This window comes from Ursus arctos, unplaced genomic scaffold (genome assembly GCF_023065955.2).
Source record: "Ursus arctos isolate Adak ecotype North America unplaced genomic scaffold, UrsArc2.0 scaffold_19, whole genome shotgun sequence".
NCBI lineage: Eukaryota > Metazoa > Chordata > Mammalia > Carnivora > Ursidae > Ursus > Ursus arctos.
In genome coordinates, this window is record NW_026622863.1 from 5,510,430 (window position 1) to 5,532,362 (window position 21,933).

At 37.7% G+C, this 21,933-nt stretch overlaps 1 protein-coding gene across 1 annotated transcript in view; it reads right to left on the reverse strand.

Annotated features, from left to right (window-relative positions):
- Positions 1 to 2,469: 2,469 nt before the first annotated feature.
- Positions 2,470 to 21,933, reverse strand: part of SHCBP1 (SHC binding and spindle associated 1) — a 29,763-nt gene continuing 10,299 nt past the window's right edge. Inside the window, exons 5-13 of the mRNA XM_026494684.4 lie at positions 20,503 to 20,595; positions 16,282 to 16,515; positions 16,023 to 16,191; positions 15,604 to 15,724; positions 12,398 to 12,529; positions 11,621 to 11,739; positions 5,807 to 5,893; positions 5,279 to 5,420; positions 2,470 to 3,678 (exon numbers count right to left, since the gene is read on the reverse strand). Coding sequence (XP_026350469.3) covers positions 3,353 to 3,678; positions 5,279 to 5,420; positions 5,807 to 5,893; positions 11,621 to 11,739; positions 12,398 to 12,529; positions 15,604 to 15,724; positions 16,023 to 16,191; positions 16,282 to 16,515; positions 20,503 to 20,595 — 1,423 coding nt within the window. The 3' untranslated portion in view covers positions 2,470 to 3,352. The remainder of the gene's footprint in view (positions 3,679 to 5,278; positions 5,421 to 5,806; positions 5,894 to 11,620; positions 11,740 to 12,397; positions 12,530 to 15,603; positions 15,725 to 16,022; positions 16,192 to 16,281; positions 16,516 to 20,502; positions 20,596 to 21,933) is intronic.

Here is a 21,933-nt window from a genome sequence, read left to right on the forward strand (position 1 = left end):
ACGACAAAGGATTCAACTAGCAATTTACTGAAAAATAGATATATGAAAATATAGTTAATGATAAAATATCAAATAGTAGTCAAATAAACACTAGTCCAAATGATTTTTTCACTCATAGAGATAAGCAATTTTTTTAAGATATCTAAGTGATCTCTACACCCAAAAGGCGTCTCGAATTTACAACCCCAAGACCAAGAATTACACACTCTCCTGACTGAGCCAGCCAAGCGCCCCAAGCATATTTTTTTAATTGACAATATTTGGTATTATCGGAATATGGCAAACTGTCACTCCCATATACTGTGGGCAGGAATATAAGCCAGTGCTCATTTTCTTAGAGAACAGTCTGGCAAAACTTAAATCCACAACTCTCCACGCAAAAAGTCTTCATCCAATAATTTAACCACAGAAAATCTTAGAGACGTCACAAGTATTGCACCGAGCATCTTTTTATGTGTGTCTATTTGTAATAGTGAAAACCTGAAAACCTGAAAGTCCATCAACACAAGGGAATACGTTAAGTTATGCCTCATCCATCTCTGGTGAGACATCTATGTTTTTGCCTCCAAAGCAAAGCCCTTCCATCTGTTTCTAGTAACAGAGCCCTTTTCCTCTAGGAACTGCTCTTTCACCCCTGGGAGAGTGAGTTGATCGTGAAGCTCCACCCGTCTTCCTTAGGGTGGAGTGTGACTCAACAAGAGATGGCACCATCCCTCGGGTTTCTAGTGACTGGTCAAAGGACAAGCAGATACTGGCAGAACCAACCAGACACTAGAAGGTCTCTCTCCCTTCTGGGACCATAAAAACTGGGGCTACTGGGGGCCATTTTTGCCACCACATGGAAAAAGCCAACATGGGGATGAAGCCAACACCAGGAAAGGCAGAATTAAAGGACAGAACCACCCAACCATGCCCAAAACCAGCTCTAGTCTTTAGACCTCCTACTTCCAGCAACCAACCCTCATTAGCCTGAGTTGGGTTTCTATCACTTATAAATGAAAGAATTCTGACAATGGAGTATAACACAATCAACAAAAAGAATGACATGGATCTGTACATACAGACATAGATTTCTATAATATGTTAAGAGAAAATAGCAAAAGTAAATTTCAGAGCATTATATACTATGCCTTTTTTATTTTTTTAAGGATATATTTTTTCTGTTAATAGTGAGAACTGGGAAAAGAGGAGAATGTTCACTTTAACACATATAAGACTTTAAAAATTTTGTACATATATGTAATTTTTTGTCATAGAATAAAATAAAATGTTATAAAATTAAATACTATGTATAAAATTTGTATCAAGGCCTAACCATCAATTTCCATAGAAGCCTATGGAATATTTTTCCCAGAAAGTAATAGAAATAAAAATAGCAAACTGAATTACAAAGCAACATAAGTGGGATTACTCCCAGGTGCTCATCAAAGTTCTATAGGTAAGTTTCCTCACCCTCCCTCCGAAGAGCCAAATCTGATAAGTGGGTTATTTCTCCAATCTCCTACAACTAAAAGTTGCAGAAGTTCTAGAGAAGGGGGAGGGACACACTTCCGAATAAATGGCCTCTGGCTGAATGAATGAAAATACATTCATGTACATATCTGTGGCATAATAACAAAATAAAAAACCAAAGGAGATACTTCCAGAGAATCTCAAATGCTCAAATCAAGATACAGAACTTTGCTACCTGCCATAAATCCAAGGTTACACTAAGAGCAGACCACAAGGACAGGACTTATGGTAATTCAATCAACATTGATGATAGTCCTTCGATGTCTGTTTTCACCTCAAACGTCAAATCCACATCCTTCCAGAGCTCTCTCTCTACCCCTGTACTAAGTCTAAGTCATCTAAGGTGTTCAACTCTTCACAATTGAGGCAAAATGTACTCTACATAACTTAAGAATGCATTAGGCCTATTCATTAATAACTTACCATGTGAATAAAAATTAATGTAAGTTTAGATTTAAACTTAGAAATAAAATCTAAAAACTATCATGCTATAAAAAGAAATAAAGAAGGTATTAACTTTCCTTGCTACTTGTCACTCTCTTGACACTCCAGCAAGTTACAATATATGAAATCTAAACTCCAAGATAAAGTGGAAATTTGATTGGAAAACCAATTTGATTTTTTTTTAAGTTGAATAAGTGGTTTTTAAATCAGTATTTGGCTCAAGTTGATGCAGAATTAATTAGCATTACCTCTGCAACAGGATTTAAAAAGAGTAAAGAAAAATGCCTTTCGATAGTCAAACAAAATATCCAACATAAATTCTTCCACATTTAGTCGCATCTGAAAAATAAAAGTATGCAAATTTAAGAAGTAAACAACCACACTGAAGAAAAAAAATTAATACTCCTTCTGAAACACTAAAAAGACAAAAATTTTGTGTGCATTCCAAAGGACCACATATGCTACACAGCACTATGGCCCATAATCCATCTGGAAAAATCTAACAACATTCAATTTACCATTTCATCATTTTAATTTTAATAAGTAAGCATATTCATGTCACATATACTTTTTAAAAATATAAATATTTTTAAAAGCTGTGTTTTACAATACGATATTCGAGAACACAGAGCTGACAGAGGTTGTAAAAGTAATCACCGCATGCAAGACATTGGAAATTTGATCAAAATACTGTTATGGTGACAGAAAAATACCTTCTTTGTAATCATTCATATTCAGCAACAGTGAAAATGCTCAACGTACGCACTGGCTCTGAATAACACATCTCGTGTTTCAAACCTGCCCTGCTATCTATTACTGTTTTGATGATTACACAGTTCAACAGAAAGATGCATCCCACTCAGATTCTCAATAATAAGTCTGATTATGCAGATAACCTCCCAATCATAAAAGCTTTTATTTTAAGACAAGTATTATGCAAATGCAGCATGGAAATCAGACTTGCTGTAATTGGGAGAAAAAGACAAGTGTAAGAACACTGCACATTTGACACTGACGGCATTTCTGGGCACTCATCTTGCACTCCACTCCCTGACTTTCTGCCTCATCTTTGAAGTGCTAGGTTGAAGTGTATTTACACTAGAAAGTTATCGACAGGCTTAATAACCTGACAGAAAGAGGTGTTTGAGAAAGCAAGACTTTCTAGATAAGAAATCTTTAAATATTTTCTATTTTATATGTGTCTATGACCTTCCTTATACAGAGGGAATGTTTCATGTGCAACAGCTGCAGATAGAAATAGATGTACATTTCACTCAAACCCAATCAAGTTTATCAAATATAAGATACAGACATGAAGCGAACTACACTAGCAGCAGTGATTCTGGGGGCAGCATGTGCAAAATCCAATTTTTGCTCTCTATTCACATCATGGTGGTCAGAAAAGAAATGTGCCAAAACTCCCTTTCCCATTCCACTTGAACTGGTTCCCCACAATTGAAACAAACATCTCCTGTGACATTAAGTTGTCATCAGCTTGTGTGATCCCCAGTTCACTCAACCTTTTCTTCTTCATCTGGCCCTTCTGGGTGGAGGCAGCAACGAGTTCATTTACAATTTCACAGTTGCCTTCGACTTGCTCAGAGAGGGTGGATCTTGCATAAAGCTCCATTTTACCAGTTGCACACTGAATCAGCTCTTCTAAATCCACCCTTTCCGCTGTGCCTGCCTCCTCACTTGTGGGAATTTTAAGTGCTCTATTTTCTGGAGAAACAAACAAATTATAACAAATAAAGATAAATGTACAAAATAACCCAACAAAAAATATATATATTTCTATATTCTATTAGAGCGTTCAAGTTTTTTCTGCCAAGGATTCCTGCTGCCATCCAACTGGATTCTGCAAACTCTTTTCCGTAGGTATCTCAACGAGCAGCTGTCTTACTCTTTGCCTCAAGGCTTTCTGACCCTCATATAGGATTACCAATTTTGAATTCTTTTCTCTTTTTATCCTAGACTCTCATTCACTCAACAGACGTTTTCTGGGTATTTACTACCTACTAAGCATGGTGTTAGGAGCTAGACGCAAAGATTAATAAGACAGCGGCACTCTTCCTAAAGGAACTCCCACTCTAGCAGCTGATGCCAGCATTATGAGTGTTTACTGGGGAGAATTCTAGATGGCCCCTATGATGCCCAGCCCCCAGTGTTACTTTCATGATTGTTAAATGGCAAAAGGATTTTGCTCATGTAATTAAGGTTGCTAATCAGATGACTTTAAGAAGATAATTCAGGTGTCCCTAACCTAATCATACGGGCTCTTTAAAAGCCAGGTTTTCTCTGGCTAGATGAAGAAGAGGAAAGCATGAAGAAATTCAAAACATGAGAGAGATCTGAAGCATGAGCAAAATTTGCCTTGAGAGAGGTTCTCCTAAGGAAGGTTGCTGAGATAGAGACGTTATGGAGCAAGGATTTAACAGTGGCCTCTAGAAGCTGAGAACAATCCCCAGCCAATAGCAAAAAAAAAAAATGGAGACCTCATTCCTACAACTTCAAGGAAATGGATTCTGCCAACAATAAGAATACGCATTGGCTCTGAATAACACATCTCATGTTTCAAGCAGATATTCCCCCCAGAGCTCTCCGATAAAAGCCCACCCACCTCCATTTCACCCTTGTGAGACCCTAAGTACATAATGCAGCCAAGCCCCCCTGGACTTCCGACCTAAAGAACTGTGAGAAAAACAACTCACAGAGAACTGGAGTGGGTCCTGAAGGCTGACGAGGACTACTTTCCTCACCCAGGCCAATACTTAATCCCTCTGACTGAGATTTCATAGTAATCTGGGTCATGGTTTGAAAGTCATGAATTTCCTACTGAATTAGCTCAGCTTTGCTGCCAAGAAAAACAGTTGACAGGGAGGCATTACTTCTGCCAGTAAAGGAGAGAGAGAAACTCCAGGATCCCCTCCAGTAAATGCAGCCTTCAAGCTGGCACACGCACTTCTCTGCCTCCGTCCTTAACAAACGCCAGCAGGAACTACCTCTGCTCTCATATGCCCAGCTTTACTCTATAAATGTACAGAAAGCCGAGCATGCTAAGAAGGGAACTGTGGGACCAAAGAAACCACACACCAAGGTTTTGAATGAACAGGTGAACTAGTTGACCTTGAAAGTTTCTCTCACCCTGAGAGTCTATAATGTTACAGCTTTCCCAAGCTTCTCTAGCTCCATGTCCAAGTATATGCCATTTATCTTTGTTAAGGAGGAGAGGAAGACTCAGTTCCTTAATCAAAGTTTAATGCTGAAATAAAGTAAACTAGATCTGGTTTTTATTTTTAAAAAATCACTAGGTATAGCATACCTTCAGTTTCATCTTGGACATTTTCCTGCAGGTCAGAGAAGATTGTAGGTTTCACCAAGACAACACCATAACCTTCATTATTATGTATGACATTATTCACCATGGATATTTTGGGAATGTCATAATGCTCATCTAAGAAGTCCTGTGACATTGAAAACACATGTTTTAAGGAACTGTCATAGTCAACACAGCCTGATTTTAAAAAATCTTCTCACTTCTTTCAGGCAATGCTAAAAATAAAGGAGAAAGCTATGCTTATTAATAAGTGGTAGCACAGTCTGAGCTCTGAGTGACACAGCATTCCTGTCATTTCTGCAGATCTATAGACAGCAAAGTATTCTCACAAAAGACCCTCAATCACCAACTATTGATATCAAGATGATTATTAAGATGTATATACTGTTTGTGCTTTTCAAAACCAGAAAACAATAGAACTCAACATGGGAATTTAATGAAACATAATTATTTCTTAGATGAAACCATTCTAACTAACTTTCGGAAACGGGGTGTTTTAGCAGGTGTACTTACCTTAATGAGTATCCCTTCCTTGCAGTGATGGATTTCATTGTCACTCAAGGTGCACTTACTTCCAGGATATATTTCCATACCAGCACCCTACAAGTTACATTTTAAGGTATCACAATCAGTTTTTTAAAGGCAGGACTACAAGAGAAGATTTATTACAATCACTTCTGAAACCTTAACATAGTGCAAATATAAAGTGTTTTACAGAAAGTTTTATTAGATATTTGTAATCAACATTTCCATTTGCTCCATTTCCAGCAAGTTGTCTATCATTTATCACTTTCAAAAACCATACACAGATACACACACAAAACACTGGCTAAGATTATCAACACCTGATCACTGTCCCACTCCCTTTCATTCTGGACAAGTCAGTTTTCTGATTCTGCCAAAGAAAAAGAACAAATTATTTAACAATTTTGCACTTATTTAAAATGAACATCCTCTCTGAGATAGAAAATTAGTTGGAGAACAGTGTGAGTCTAGTAAAATATTGTAATATAAGGACAAAAAAAAGACCCAATATTTTTAAAAACACATCAGTTTTAAAACATCCCAGCATAACTTAAAAATCACTTCTGTGAGCTAAACAATTAATGGCCTTCACTACTACACATGTTAAAATTAGCAGCCAATTCAAGTGTCTCATTTATACAAAGAAACCAGAAAGATCTACGCATGGCCCAGCTCTTTCACACTGTCCCTTGGGGCCACGTGGCACCAGTTAAGAAATAGTAGTAACAGGAATAATTTATTTCCTGAAGTTATACTAAGCACTCTGGGAAGTAAAACTAATGCGCTCAAACCTCTAGAGTTATGTGAGACGCATTATCTGGAATACCTTCATACACAATATCGTACCTGAAGAAGAGTTGCTGTTAACCATTTATAACACATCTACTGCATGTATATGAGTTGTTTTTCTAAGAGTAATATATGCCATGAGAAAACACTTATTATTAATGCCCCCTTCGGAAATACAAGAACATATATGTCCACATGGCCCACGACACACCAGTCTAACTCTCTATTAGGTAAGAGGTCTGCTAATTGGGCTTTCTTCCCCAGACTTGAGGCTGAAGAAGCTGGCAATCCATAACCACCCCCAGACACAGACCAGAAAAGCCTCCTGAAAAGCCTGCTCTCTCTAGCCAAAGGACCAGGCCGCCTAGACAGAAAACTTTCCAACAATTACAGCTCTACACCAGCCAAACACCAAAGATAAAAACAGTGGCCCATCCCCAGGCATGCTGGCAAATGCCAAGAGGAGAGAATCGACTTCCATCTTCCCAAGGCTGTCACCAGGCACCCCGACTCTCCCAATGGGATGGTGTCAGAGAAGGGCAAGCAAGAAGCCAGGATTTGCATGCCCACCAGCCAGTAACAAGGCCCGAGTAGCATCAGTGGAGACTACACACTCCCATCCGTGAGAAATCAGAATTTCCACCCCCTGCCAGCAGTAACAGCTCCCCATTCAAACTGGGTATCAATGGAGGCTAAATGGGGAACCTGGACTTCTACATCCCTCCACCTGGCAGTAACAAGACAATAGCCTCCACCAAATCCCTTCCTATAGTTGTGTCCCTAAAACAGAAGATCCAGGCTCTCATAATACAGTACAAAATGTCCAGATTTCAGCTGAAAATCACTTGCCAATACCAAGAGCCAGGAAGATGTCAAACTGAATAAGATCATCAATAGATGCCAAAACCAAGATGTCCAGAGATGCTAGAATTAGCTGACAATGATTTTAAAGCAGCCATGCTAAAAATGCCTTAATGAGCAATTATGAACCTATCTAAAACAAATGAAAAATGAAAGGCACATACAGAAATAGAAAGTCTCAGCGAAGGAACAGAAGATATAAAGGACCACATGGAAATTTCAGAACTCAAAAATACTGAAATGAAAAGTCCATGGATGGGCTCACCAGCAGAAAGGAAAAGACAGAGCAAAGAATCAGTGAGCTGGGAAGACGGAACAACAGAAATTACCCAACCTGAACAACAGAGAGAAAATGCACTGAAAAAGAAAAGTGAATAGAGCCGCAGGGACCTGTGAGACTATAACAGACTAGCAATATCAAGAATGAAATGAGATACCGGCCCTGAGCCTGCAGACATCAAAAGATGAAAGGAATACTACAAACAACTCGAAACATGTGAACTTGACAACTTAGCAGGAGAGATGTCACCTGCCTCCCCAGGCTGGTGTGAGGCCTAACGGGCTGGGTGGGAGGCGGTGCATATAGCACCCGTTACACCAGGAGCCACGGCTGCCACTGCCACCAAAGAGGAAAGCCCTTCACCACCGACCTGGTGCCCACTAACTGGGGCTCTGTGACCTATGAGCATATCTGTTAACTCACCTCATACGAAATAGGTCATTTGAACAGCCCTATAACTACTAAGGAAATCGAATTCATAATTTTGAAACTGCCAAAAAAGAAATCTCCAGGTCCAGATGGTTTCACTGGAAAAATCTACCAAACATTTAAAGAATGCAAGCTAGTGAAGGGAATACTTCCAAATTTGTTTTATGAAGCTAAACCCTGATAGCAAAACTTGACAAAGACAGTGCAAATAAAGCTTCAATATCCCTCATGAATACAGATGTAAAAACTCCTCACAAAATATTAGCTAATGTAATACAGCAATATATAAAAAAAATACACTATGACTAAGTTGTGCTTATTCTAGGGATGCAAAACTGGTTCAAAATTTGAAAAATCAATGTAATCCACCATTTTCTTTCATTGAAAAAGAAAAGTTATGTAATCATATGAAATGATGCAGAAAAAGCATCTGACAAATGTCAATACATATTCATTATAAAAATTCGCACAAAACAGAACTAGAGAACTTCTTCAACTTGATAAAGAATATCTACAGGGCGCCTGGGTGGCTCAGTCAGTTAAGCATCTGCCTTTGGCTCGGTTCATGATCTCAGGGTCCTAAGATCGAGCCCCATGTCCGGCTCCTGGCTCAGCGGGGAGTCTGCTTCTCCCTCTCCCTCTGCGTCTCCCACTGCTTGTGCTCTCTCTGTCTCTCTCTGTCTCTCTCTCTCTCAAATGAATAAATAAAATCTTAAAAAAAAAAAATATTTACAAAAAGCCTACAGTTACCCTTGTACTTAATGGTATAATAGTAAATGCAATCTCCCTAATATCAAGAACAAGATAAGGACGTCCACCCTAACCACTCTTATTCAGCGTAGTGCTGGAAGTTCTAGTCAGTGCCGTAAAGCAAAAAAAAAAGGAAACAAAACCATACAGATCAGAAAGGAAGACACAAAACTGTCCCTATTTGCAGAGGACATGATTGTCTACGTACAAAATCCCAAGGAATCTACAAAAACACTCCTAGAACTAAGAAAAGTCAGGAAGGTCACAGAATATAAGACAAAAGTGAATTATATTTCTATATAGAAGAAATGAACGCATGGAATTGAAATTAAAAACAGTAGATGACTTACAATCACTTAAAAAAATGAAATATTTACATACAAATCTAACAAAACACATATAAGACTTGTATACCGAAAATCACAGAAATGCTGATGAAAGAAATCAAAGATGTAAATAAATGGGACAGACATAGAGTGTTCACAAGCTTGGAAGATTCAACATAAAAAAAAAGATGTCCATCCCCCCCCCAACTGATATACAGGTTTACTAGAATTCACATCACAATCTCAGCTAGATTTTTTTGTAGATAGAGACAATATTTTTCTAAAACTTTTATTGAAAGGCAAAGAAACTAGAATAGCTGAAACAATTTTGGAAAAGAAAATAAAGTGGAAGGAATCACTCTACCAGATTTTCAGACTTTACAGTAGCAGGTATTGGTGGAGGGACAGCTACACAGATCAGTGGAACGGAAAAGAGAATCCAGAAATGCGCCCACACAAATTTTCCAGATGATTGTTGGCGCAAAACCAATTTATTGGAGGAAGGACAACCTTTTCAAGAAACGATGTGGTTACAATTGGACATCTATGAGCAAATAAATAAACCTTAACCGAAAACTCACATTAATACCAAAATTTACTCAAAAATGCATCATGACCTTAAGTGTAAAACGTAAACTATAAAATTTTTAGGAAAAAAAATAAGAGAAAATCTTTGCGATCTAAAGCTGGGCAAAGAGTTCTTACACTTAACACCAAAAACATTACCCATAAAAGGAAATATCAATAAATTGTACTTCATCAAAATTTAAAGCTTAACTCTATAAAAGCCCATGTGAAGAAAATGAAAAGACAAGCTTTGGAGGAGCATAAAAATCTGCAGGGGCAGCTGGGTGGCTCAGCCCGTTGAGCACCCAACTCTTGATTCTGGCTCGGGTCATGATCTCAGGGTCATGGGATCAAGCCCCGAGAAGGGCTCTGAGCTGGACGTGGCACCACGGCTGGACTTGAGATTCTCTTTCCCTCTCCCTCTCTACCTGCTTAAAGATGTGCGTGTACGTTCTCTCTCTTGCTCTCTCTCTCAAAAAAAAAAAAGAAAGAAAAAAGAAATCTATAAACCAAATACCCACCAGAGGACTAGTATCTAGAATATAAAAAGAACTCTCAAAACTCTACAGTAAAAAAGAACAAATAATCCAATTAGAAAATGGGCAGGGGCGCCTGGGTGGCTCAGTTGTTAAGCATCTGCCTTCGGCTCAGGTCATGATCCCAGGGTCCTGGGATCAAGCCCCGCATCAGACTCCCTGCTCAGGGGGAAGCCTGCTTCTCCCTCTCCCACTCCTCCTGCTTGTGTTCCCTCTCTCGCTGTGTCTCTCTCTGTCAAACTAATAAAAAATCTTTAAAAAAAAAAAAAAAGGGCAGAAGTCACGAATAGACATTTCACTGAAGAGAAGGATGGCAAGTAAGCATATGAAAAAATGTTCCATATCACGAACCACTAGGTAAATGAAAATTAAAACCACACACCTATCAGAATGGCTAAAATTAAAACAGTAAAAATACCAAATGCTGGTGAGGATATGGAGAAACTGTGTCACTCAAACATCTCTGATGGGAATGTAAAATGATTTAACATTCTTGAAATGGTGAAATAAAAGACATGGAGAAGAGAGTGATTAAAGAAGTCTGAAGGAGAAGCAAGTGTATGTCGCTATCAAAAGGCAATATGCAGGATCCTTGGGGTGATGGAAATACTCAGCTTGACTGAAGGGACTTATCCCGTTGTGCAGCTGTACTACAGTTTTGCAAGATGTTACAACTGGGGGAAACTAGAACAGAATACACACACAGGATCTCTCTGGATTACTTCTTACGACAACACCTTATCTCAGCAATTCTCTCAAAATAAAAAGTCTAATTAAAAAACAAAAGCAACTGAGCTTCAATTGCTGCAAAATCATTTATAAAGTTAACAAACGTGCAGGGTCTAAATTTCTCAAAGTTATCACAGAGAAACTGAGATTTCTTTTTTTTTATAATATTTTTTTATTATATTATGTTAGTCACCATACAGTACACCCCCAGTTTTTGATGTAAATTTCCATGATTCATTGTTTGCGTATAACACCCAGTGCACCATGCAATACGTGCCCTCCTTAATACCCGTCACCAGCCTATCCCATTCCCCCCTGAAGCCCTCAGTTTGTTTCCCAGAGTCCATAGTCTCTCATGGTTCATTCTTATTTTTCTTCTTTACACAGCTGAAGCTGGCTGACTTAGTACATAAAAGCGTCTGAACTTCTCTGAAGACAGAGAATAGGAGTATGCATTTACATCTTGGTCCATTTTGTTTACGTATTTAGAACTTAAACCTAAACTACTTCCCCAAAGGATAAGAGATTATCCTACCTTGGCACCATATAAATCTGAGTTCTTCATTAAAAATTCTGCTGATGTGCGCACCGTGACTCCTGTAGTCTCACACTGCAGCACACAGTTTTCCAGGATGGTCTTACCACGGTGAATGACTAGGATGAAAACATGCAATCAAATGCTTTAAGTAAAGTGTGTTCTCCAATACTAGAAATGGCCTAGAGCTGGCATTCGGTACATTAGGTGGTCTAAATATTTCTCTAACTACCATTTAAACTTTGTTACTGGAATTACAAACTCATAATTTATAAAATAATGACTAAAATCTAAAAGCAGCATTCTTAAAAACGAATGAATGGATCTCAGAAATGCAAAATCAAGTTAAAAAGTACTTTTCATTACCAAAAAAGTATCAGAGAGTAACTTCCATGAGTATCTTGGAAGGGAGAAAAGGAGACCCAATTCAAGAAAGGGGATACGGATTCTAGAAAACCAATACCAGCACCATGTGAATACAGCTGCATTGAGTCTAGGGCTAAATCGAATACAAAGAACAGAGACCACAATATTGGAATGTTTAAAAGAAAAAAATGATCACAAGGAAACCAGTATTAAACTAACAAGTTTTCAAGAATACGCTGGACTATTTTTTACTTTAGAGTAAGCTTCCTAAGTCATCATGTTATGTACATAAAGAATTAATCAGCCTTCCATATACTCAAGAGTGGTTTATTAAATTGCACCTTCCAGGAAAAGTAAAGTTTTCTTTTTAAACCTGGAACAAAATAATATAGGAAATATTCAGATACTTACTCAAGATTCCTTCTACAGCATCATGCTGAATAAATTTTATGCCTGAGATTTTAATATCCACGCCTGTGCAATCGACAAAAGTATCTCCTTTGCCCCTCTTTTCTATCACAATATCATCTGGTAGACCATAACCTAAGGAGCAGAACAAGAGCATTTAAGATGGGTGAGGGGAAATGTCTAAACATAAAATTGCTACCATAGATTTCTCTATTTCAAATGGCTCCAAATGATACGAGACCAGTCAACCAAGTTGCATTTAAATAAAATCTAATTATCTCCCCACATATCTTGTTTATTTTAAACCAGGGTATACAATTTTTAATAATAACAATTCCTCAGTTTGCCCCCGTATCAGGAAGACTACACTATCAACCATATCTCAGACCAGCTCGGCACTAAATTGGCTTACAAAACTGCTATATAAAAATAAATAATCCTAAATACAGCTGGTTCAAAAAGCTTTAAAGCATTTAACCCTTATAAGTTTTTTCCCAACTCTAAAATTCTATTATTCTAATATAAAGTAGGTTTAAAAAAAGCCTAAGCATTTCTCAAGATTTTCTAATTTTAGTATTCTCTTAAACAGACTGACTTAGAATCTGACAAACTGACTTAAAACCATTTTAGTCATTGAAAAAACAGGTCTACCTTGCAAACCAATAAAAAACCACTGGATCTCTACAAATCCCAAACTAATAATACAGGCCAGACCTCTGAATGGGCTTACGAAAAACTGGAGTATCAGAAAACTAGAGAAGTTGCCTTTCACCATAAAACAAAAGCACATAGACAAAGCTGTAAGAAATAACTCTCGTTGTCTGAGATGAGCCTTTGCTTGAGTAAATGAAAGCAGTCACTACATTAAAGGCAAAACCAGTGAAGTCCTCTGTACTCAAAAGACACAGACAAGCCTTCAGGGACACTGGGAGAGAATGCGAGAGGACTCCCGAGTAGGGAATGCTGCCAGTGGTGGACTCTGGATGACTGGATTAGAAGCACTTTTTTTTTTCCTGATTCTTTTTTGTGTCTGCCTGTAGTTGGAACATTTTCTATAATAACCATTGTTTTTTGTTTTTTGTTTTTTTAAGATTTTATTTTATTTATTTGACAGAGATAGAGACAGCCAGCGAGAGAGGAAACACAAGCAGGGGGAGTGGGAGAGGAAGAAGCAGGCTCATAGCAGAGGAGCCTGATGTGGGGCTCGATCCCATAACGCCGGGATCACGCCCTGAGCCGAAGGCAGATGCCCAACCGCTGTGCCACCCAGGCGCCCCAATAACCATTGTTTTTTATCACCAAAAAAATTAAAAAATAATTGTCATGTTGAGAAAAAAACAGGTTATTGCATAAATAAGCTACATATTCTTAGTAGTTTAAAACATAAAGCCATCACTTAAGTGAATATATGTTCTAAACAAGAAAGAAAAACCCTACTAAAGTACTGTTAACACCCTACACACAGTAGGTACTCAACTATATATCTCCTGTGATAAGTGTTAGCTATAGATCAGAAAAGATATCAGATAACCTTTAGTCTTACTCATGAACAAGTACTCCATAAAGTCACACTAGAGGTACCACAGGATTTCCCAAATTCTCGGAAATGCTCTCTGTCAGTAAATCTAGTTATCTTTACACTTAACTATCAGAATTCTATGTGGTTACTTATTACACTTTGGCAATTTCATTATTAATATCCTCACCAATCTAGGAAGAACTCTTATCCACCATACAATCTCTAATACCAACGTTATTTTCACTATGCCAAAAAATAAAGTGTTTTTATTGCAGTGATTTATCCTGCAGATGTGTTATTTATACACACACATCTATTATATATCTAATATTGGAGAGGAAAAAGAACAAAAATTACATACATAAAACAAAAAAGGGGGTGAGGTGATGTACTAGTGAACAGCAGGAAATTAAACTCCCAGCCTTGCATCCATTAAGAAGTTTTGACAAGATAAAGATAAAGAACATAGCTTAAGCAGTTTGTGAACAGCTGCACAAGTCCCAAAATGATAAACGACTTTTTGCATTACAAGCTTTATGGCTAACTTGAAGCTCTTTTGGTAAATAGATGAACAGGTGCATCTAAATTTGACATGTTATGGAAATACACAGGACCAAGATGAACAACTGTAAAGCAACCTAAATTTAGGAATCATTCTAATGTACAATAAGATTATGACTGCTAAAAAGTTCTTTTTAATAGAATCTTTCAACATAAATGTTCTCAAAAATACACTTTGGTCAAGACACGAAGTATAGAATTTGACGTTCCGCAAGCTTTTATATATTTATTTTTTCTCTAGAGAGAGCACGAGAGCACGAGTTGGAGAAGGACAGAGGGAGAGGGAGGGAAACAGACTCCCCGCAGAGCATGAAGCCCATAGCTGGGTTTGATCCCAAGATGCTGAGATCATGACCTGAGCCAAAACCAAGAGTCAGATGCTCAACTGACTGAGCCACTATTAAAAGCCCCTCAGCAAGATTTTAAAGAATTAATAAGGGTGCCTGGGTGGTTCAGTTGGTTGGGCATCTGCCTTTGGCTCAGGTCATGATCCCAGAGTCCCGGCATCAAATCCCTGCTTGGCAGGGAGTCTGCTTCCCCCTCTGCCCCTGCCCCTGATCGTGCTCTCCCTCTCTCTCTCACTCTCTCTCTAATAAATAAATAAAGTCTTTTAAAAAGAAAATTAAAAATAATTTAAAATAAAAAATAAAGAATTAATAAGATAAAAGATTTTTGGTCCACTTTCAAGTTGGACCAATACCTATGCAGAAATACGTTAAATTTAAAAACAAAAAACCATGCATCAACATATCCATAACATATAAGAAATAAGAGTAAGCAGGAAATAAAAAATACTAAACTCTAAAAAAATATTGCTAGGAAAATTTTTATTCTAGAAACGAGATTTCCTCTTCATAAACCACCTAAAATCTGGAAAATATACTTCTTCCTAACAGTCTCTTTTTCTCTATGTGCTTGTTTTCCCAACACATACAAAGAATCATATCTCAAATTGCTCAAATGTTGAGTCAACCCCCATACACTTTAAATACTTTTAATATTTTAAGGCAACTCATTTGAAATCAAATGGATTAAATCATACTGTCGGAGCTTCAACAAGATCAGTGACTTACTGTTTTCTTAAGCGTATCACAGAAGAGAGTTTGGTTGCATGATATTCCAGACTCACCTTCCAACTCAATGGAATCAGCAATGGCGAATGTGCCATGTACCATGTAATGGCCCGGACAAACGATCACAGTGTCACCTTCATAGCAGGCATTTATAGCAGACAACGGATCACTATGGAACTAGAAAACAACAACAGATTGCAAATATACACCCCCAAAATGGCAACCTGCATATCACTCCAGGTACCCTCGTGCTTCACTTTATAAAGGGAGCCAAAACTGCATACTTAAATATCTCCTCGTGAGCAACACATGCTTGGTAATTTACTAAAGCTGATGAAAGGCAGGGCTCTCACTACTACCCACTTCCCAAAAAAAACAACTCTGGTAAGCTCCTGTGAACACTTTGTAGAATTCAGGAAATTCTGGAGTGAGTTAGAAGAAGAAAAGCAACCTGAAGCAAAAAAACTCCTTTTACCTGAATTTCTGTTTCCTCCTTACAAGGCTCCTGACAAAGTCTGTCCCTGAGCAGAGACCGCAGCAGGCCAGTCATCATGGTGGAGGAGACCACATGCATGACCTTCTGACCATTTGGACGAATGCCCTTTGCTTGAATATTCGAATTCTTCTGATAACCAAACACGTATCTTAGAGAAACCAACAGACCTATCAGTTCTTAGTAAGATAGCTGGTTAGAAAAGATGCCAACTAACTAAGAATAATAAAGACACACATACCTCAACAAAGGATTCTCAATGAGTTTAAGCTTTTGTTTCAACTGTTCAATCTCTGAATACAATTTTAACCCTTCAACCATGGAGATGTTTTCCTGCTCGGAATCAGAGTTACAATTTGACAAACTGCTTCTCAGATTTAAAAATGTCCTGTAACTCTCCTCACATTGGGACAGCAGATTGCGGTAATCAACAATAAGTCCTGAAGGAACTCGGTCTTCAAGGATGTCATAATGCCTGAAAGTTTAAAAGCAGATTGAAATCCACTGCCTTTCAGAGAAAGACAATTATCATATGGTTTCACTCATTTATGGAACATAAGTAGGAAGATCGGTAGGAGAAGAAAGGGAAGACGGAAGGAGGGGGGTAAACAGAAGGGGGAATGAACTATGAGAGACTATGGACTCTGGGAAACAATCTGAGGGCTTCAGAGGGGAGGTGGGTGGGGGACTGGGATAGGCCGGTGATGGGTATTAAGGAGGGCATGTATTGCATGGTGCACTGGGTGTTATATGCAAGTAATGCATCATGGAACTTTACATCAAAAACTGGGGGTGTACTGTATGGTGACTAACATAATATAATAAAAAAATATATATTATTAAATTTTAAAAAATCCACTGCCTTTCTGACACATTTTCCTATCATTAAAACAGCCCATTTAGTCCTCAAAGACCAGGAAGAAAAGCATTTTATCTTACATAACTCAGGTACTTGTAAAGTCTTTCTGAATAGCAATCTATCATAAGTAGAAGCTATTGAAAGTTTTAAGGACCACTTCATTAAGGTCACTAACTTGTCCTGTTTTGAGTTGCTGGGTTTTGTCCTTAGATCCAAGCATTTGTGCTTTAGAAACACTGAAAGTTCATGTTTAACCACTTGTAATCATTATTTAATAAAAAATTATGTTCTCATATATTAGATTCAAAATCTTTTTTTTTTTAAGATTTTATTTATCGGGGCACCTGGGTGGCTCAGTTAGGCGTCTGCCTTCCACTCAGTCATGATCCCAGGGTCTTGGGATTGAGACCCGCATCAGGCTTCTTGCTCAGCGAGGAGCCTGTTTCTCCCTCTCCCTCTGCCTCTGTCCCTCCTCCAGCTCATGCTCTCTCTCTTTCTCAGAATAAATAAATAAACAAAATATTTTTTTAATAATTTAAAAATTTTTTTTAAATAAAGATTTTATCTATTTAACAGAGAGAGACACAGCAAGAGAGGGCACACAAGCAGGGGGAGTGGAGAGGGAGAAGCGGGCTCCCTGCTGAGCAGTAAGCCAGATGCAGGGCTTGATCCCAGTACCCTGGAATCATGATCTGAGCGGAAGGCGGACGCTTAACAATTGAGCCACCCAGGCGCCTTAGAATCAAAATCTTAATAAGCAGATGTCAGATGGGGCGCCTGGGTGGCTTGGTCGTTAAGCGTCTGCCTTCGGCTCAGGGCGTGATCCCTGAGTCCTGGGATCGAGCCCCACATCAGGCTCCTCCGCTGGGAGCCTGCTTCTTCCTCTCCCACTCCCCCTGCCTGTGTTCCTTCTCTCGCTGCCTGTCTCTATCTCTGTCAAATAAATAAATAAAATCTTAAAAAAAAAAAAAAAAGCAGATGTCAGAGGGCAATCTGGGGATGTGGGGCAGAGGGGAGGGAAGTATCCCAACAGTTTCATAACAATGTTGAAGATTACCATATTCATAAGATCAAAAATTAAAAATGATTCAAGCATTGGCTTTACTCCTTCCTCACATTTAAAGCACTACAGCACAAAATTATGCTGAATATTCACTTAGGAAGAATATTAGAGTATGTTTCAAAAACATAAGCCTTTGAGATTCTCAGAAAAAAAATATAAAGCTGCCACTACTAAACTAGAGAGTGATTTAAACAAAATAGCCTTGTATTGGACAACCTTATTGGCACTTAAAATTTATTATTAGTTTATATACCTTCCCAAATATATAGACAGAGCAAAAAGTATCTCTAAATGCAATAAGATAACTTATGAATTTAGTACAATCACATTAATGGATGTGAAATTAATGGATTTGAAAATAAACTGCAATATTATTGTCATTACCTATAGTTTTAAAATAATTGCTTTACTTCTCAGCTAAAAGTCCATTGACTAGCTATGCCTGAGGCCAGAGCTTTTCAACCTTGGCTGCATATTAGAATCACTGGGGAGCTTTTAAAAAAACAAATGCTCAGGTCCCCATTCAGACCAATTAAATTGGTCTCTAGAAGTAGAGAGGTTTGTTTTTTAAGTCCCTTGGGGAGTCTGATGTGCAGTCAAGGTTGAAAACTATTGCCTTAGATGATGTTTTTTCAACTTAGTCATGCTCTAAATAAGATCGGGGGGAAAAACAGAACCACATCCTAAACAAATTTACATGAAATTACAGTTAACATTCAAACAGTATTTAAAATGAATAAAAAATAATTTTTTTCCCCACTTTTCAAGTAAATGAATTAGGTGAAGCTTGAAAAGCATGGATTTTGTCTGCTTTGGTTAATCCATACTCATTTAAAGATATTCTAGAAATCCACTTTGCAAACAAAAAATTGGGAACCAAACCACTTGCTTGGTCAGGTCTATTAAGTTATGAAGATTAAGACTCAAATTTTAAAGTAAGTTTCTTAGCATTTCCAATATCCATGCCAATCAGCTTATTTCTTCTCATTAAAGTGATACTTTGTGGTCTGGAAGCAATGAACAAACATCTGTGTCTCAGACCCATAAGCTTTGAAGCACAGTGTTTTGAATTAAAAAGGAAAAACATCTACCTCAGGGTGCAAAATCAAGACAATATGGTTTGGTTCCCTTTAAATCCTGTCTGTTGAAAACACGCTATCTTTGCCCAGGGACCTTTTATAAAGAGTCTGCCTACATTTGATAACATTCCAGTTTTCCCACCAAGTACCATAGTTTCTTCTCCATAACTGAAAACAATTCCTCCCTTATGCCTCCCCATCTGCCAGTGATGTACCAGGTATGTATGTAAATCATTTCTTGTTGTTTGAACATGTAAAGCTGTCAAATCAGAATACAGTCCTTTCCAAGATCAAATTTGCTGGATACAAAATATTCACCTACCATTACATTTCACTTCAATCAAAACCGATCACTGCTTTCTAAGAGCAAGCGTACCAAAACTAGAAAATATGCAAGCTTATTGAAATCCTGGCATTTTATTGACTACACTATGGGAAAATAGGAAATACACAATGGAAAAGTTGGAAAGGCTAAATAGAAATCATACATAATTCTACATCAGGTAGAACCATTAACCAGACTTTTCACATATTTTTTTACTTATTATTTACTATATAAACCAAGAGAAAGTTACTAAATCTAATTGGGTTCCACAAAAATGTAAAGGGTTACTACCTTATGTAACCAAATCATCTTTCACACAGGGGGAAAAAAATTACCTTCTACAATATTTTTTTTTTGAGTGCAAGTTCTAATTTTATTCTTATTACAGCACTGCCTTTAAATTACTGCTTACGAATACAAGAAAAATTACCTGGTCTTAGAGTACCATCTAGTGGAAATCTGAATGCCACATTTAACAAAATCAGTGCAGAACAACTACTTGGGTTGCATGGTTAAGCTAGGTTTTTTGTCATGTAAACATTTTTCCCTATTAAAATACGACAAATTAGAAAAAGAATGTGTTTCAGTATTTAGGAAATTTTTATGCACCACCAATATTAACTGTTTAGTATTTTCATCCATTTGTCAAATAAGATTCAAGGGCAAGAACTTGACAAAACACCCTGAAATAATTCTGTTAGTTTAACCTAGTGTGTTTTACTGTAGGAACTTAGAATAAAGCCAAATGTTCTTTAAAGTACTCTTTTGCAAAATTAAAGCAAAAGAAGTCTTCTATAATTCAACTAATTTCACTGTTTTTCAAACAACTGTCTTTGAATTTAACACAGGGTTTTTTTTTTTTTAACACGTTAGCTCAACTGAGTTTTACTTAGACTTACAAAACAGCTGTTTAACTTTAATGTCCCTGAACTCTGCTGTTACGCAGTTTATAAACTAAAAGTAGGTTTCTCTGTACTTGTACAAGTTCCATTTAATAACTTCTCAATGGGTTATACTATTCGTACGGTGGCCCGTTCTGTGTGTGGGCCCCTGAAGTATACATACACCAGATGGGTAAAACTAAACCACGGACAGCTGTTTTTCCAACATGTACAAGGTCACTAATAAATACTTACAATCTCAGTCGAGGTTCAACACATCTGACAAAATAATCATACTCATCCTCCTCTTCTTCATCCCAGCTCCTCCAAATGTTTTGATAGAAAAACCTGAAAAGGAAATTCATATCATTCAAATTCAATCACTGGCTCAGTGTTAGGGTTCTGGAGGGGTGCAAACTAAAGAGTAAATCAAAACGACTGTATCAGCTACAGTGGAGAATGTTACATAAATTCTAGACTTGACAGTCATGAGTTATAGAACTTCTATGGATTGGCTAAAGAAACTTTTCTACGACACTAGTTCCATGATGATCTTTAATTAGAACTATTTATTGGGGTGATCGGGTGGCTCAGTTGGTTGAGTATCTGTCTTCAGCTCAGGTCATGATCCCAGAGTCCTGGGATCGAGTCCCAGGTCAACTGAGCGGAGAGTCTGCTTCTCCCTCTCCCTCTGCCCCTCCCCCCACCAGTTCATGCTCTAAATAAATAAATTAAATAAATAAATAAAAGAAAAAGAAGATTTATTGACCATCTATAATTGGGTGGATGGTAGTATCATTTGTTAAGAGAGAAAAGACTGGGAGAGAAATAGGTTTAGGTTAAAAACAGAGTTGTTTTCTGCATGTTTGAATTGAGATGCCTATCTGACCTCCAAGTGGATAATGTCAAGAGTGACGATGAATATACAAGCCTAGAGCCCAAGGGAAAGGTCAGGGCTAAAGACCTAAACCTGGCAGTTGTCAGCGTATTGACGGCATGAAAACAACAGATGAGATCATCTGGAGACATGATAGAAAGCAGCAGTTCTCAGACCTGGCTGCATGCTAGAGTCCCCCTTGGAAGCTTTTAAAAATTGGTTCCCAAACCTATTCCAGAGCAATAAATCAGAATCTTTGGGGGAGGCAAGGGTTAGATAGAGAATCCAATTTTTTTAAACCCCCCAAGTGATTTAACAAATTTTTATTACGGAAAATTTCAAACATATACAAAAGCAAAGAGTATCATGAATACCATGTATGCATCACCCAGCTTCAACAATTACCAGTGCAGAGGCAATCTTATTTCATTTCCGCCCTACCCATCCTCTGCTCCCCACCCCCACCAACCCGACACTGGATTACTTTAAAGCAAATGTCAAACCTATAACATCATTCACAAATTTTAGTATGTAGCTCTAAAATAAATCTTTATATAAGAAAATATTATAATTCCTTAATATCCAAGTATCTAGTTAGTGTTAAATTTTCCCTGTTTGCCTCTTCTGCTATTGTTGTTTGATCATTGCCTTGTTCAAATAAGGATCCAAACAAGGGTCAACCATTGCATTTAATTAAATCACTTCTATTCTATAGATTATCCCTCCTTCCTTTTCTCCTTGCAATTTATTTAACAGTTTTTCACACTCTGAATTTTATTGATTGCATCCTCATGGAGTCATTTAACATG